This window comes from Penaeus monodon, chromosome 22, assembly GCF_015228065.2.
Source record: "Penaeus monodon isolate SGIC_2016 chromosome 22, NSTDA_Pmon_1, whole genome shotgun sequence".
Classification (NCBI taxonomy): domain Eukaryota; kingdom Metazoa; phylum Arthropoda; class Malacostraca; order Decapoda; family Penaeidae; genus Penaeus; species Penaeus monodon.
This window is the reverse complement of record NC_051407.1, coordinates 16,019,610-16,019,879: the sequence shown is the minus strand read 5'-3', so window position 1 is coordinate 16,019,879 and position 270 is coordinate 16,019,610. Positions and strand designations below refer to the sequence as shown.

Genomic DNA, 270 nt, shown 5'->3' with positions numbered 1-270 from the left:
TGAGGGGGGGGGGGAGGGTGTATCGAATCCTATCGGGTCCTGTCACGTCTAAATCGGGTACTCTCGGGGTCATACTTCAAGTACTGTGTGCTTACCGAGTCCCATGAGATCCTCTCGGGGTCCTATCTGGTTCTCTCGTGTTCCGCTGGGTCGCCGAGCGCTATCGAATCCCGGAGATTATACTTAAGTGGTCTTGGAGTCTTGTGTGGAGAGCGGGCGTGGGAGGGCAGCGAGGGTCACAGCACGGCGCAGGTCTCCCCAACGGCCTTG

The 270-nt window shown here is 58.9% G+C and overlaps 1 protein-coding gene across 1 annotated transcript in view; it reads right to left on the bottom strand.

Annotated features, from left to right (window-relative positions):
• The window catches only part of LOC119587342 (extensin-1-like), a 16,953-nt gene that overhangs the window by 6,858 nt on the left and 9,825 nt on the right, over positions 1-270 (bottom strand). Inside the window, exon 4 of the mRNA XM_037936088.1 lies at positions 96-160. Within this exon, the coding sequence (XP_037792016.1) occupies positions 96-160 (65 nt within the window). The remainder of the gene's footprint in view (positions 1-95; positions 161-270) is intronic.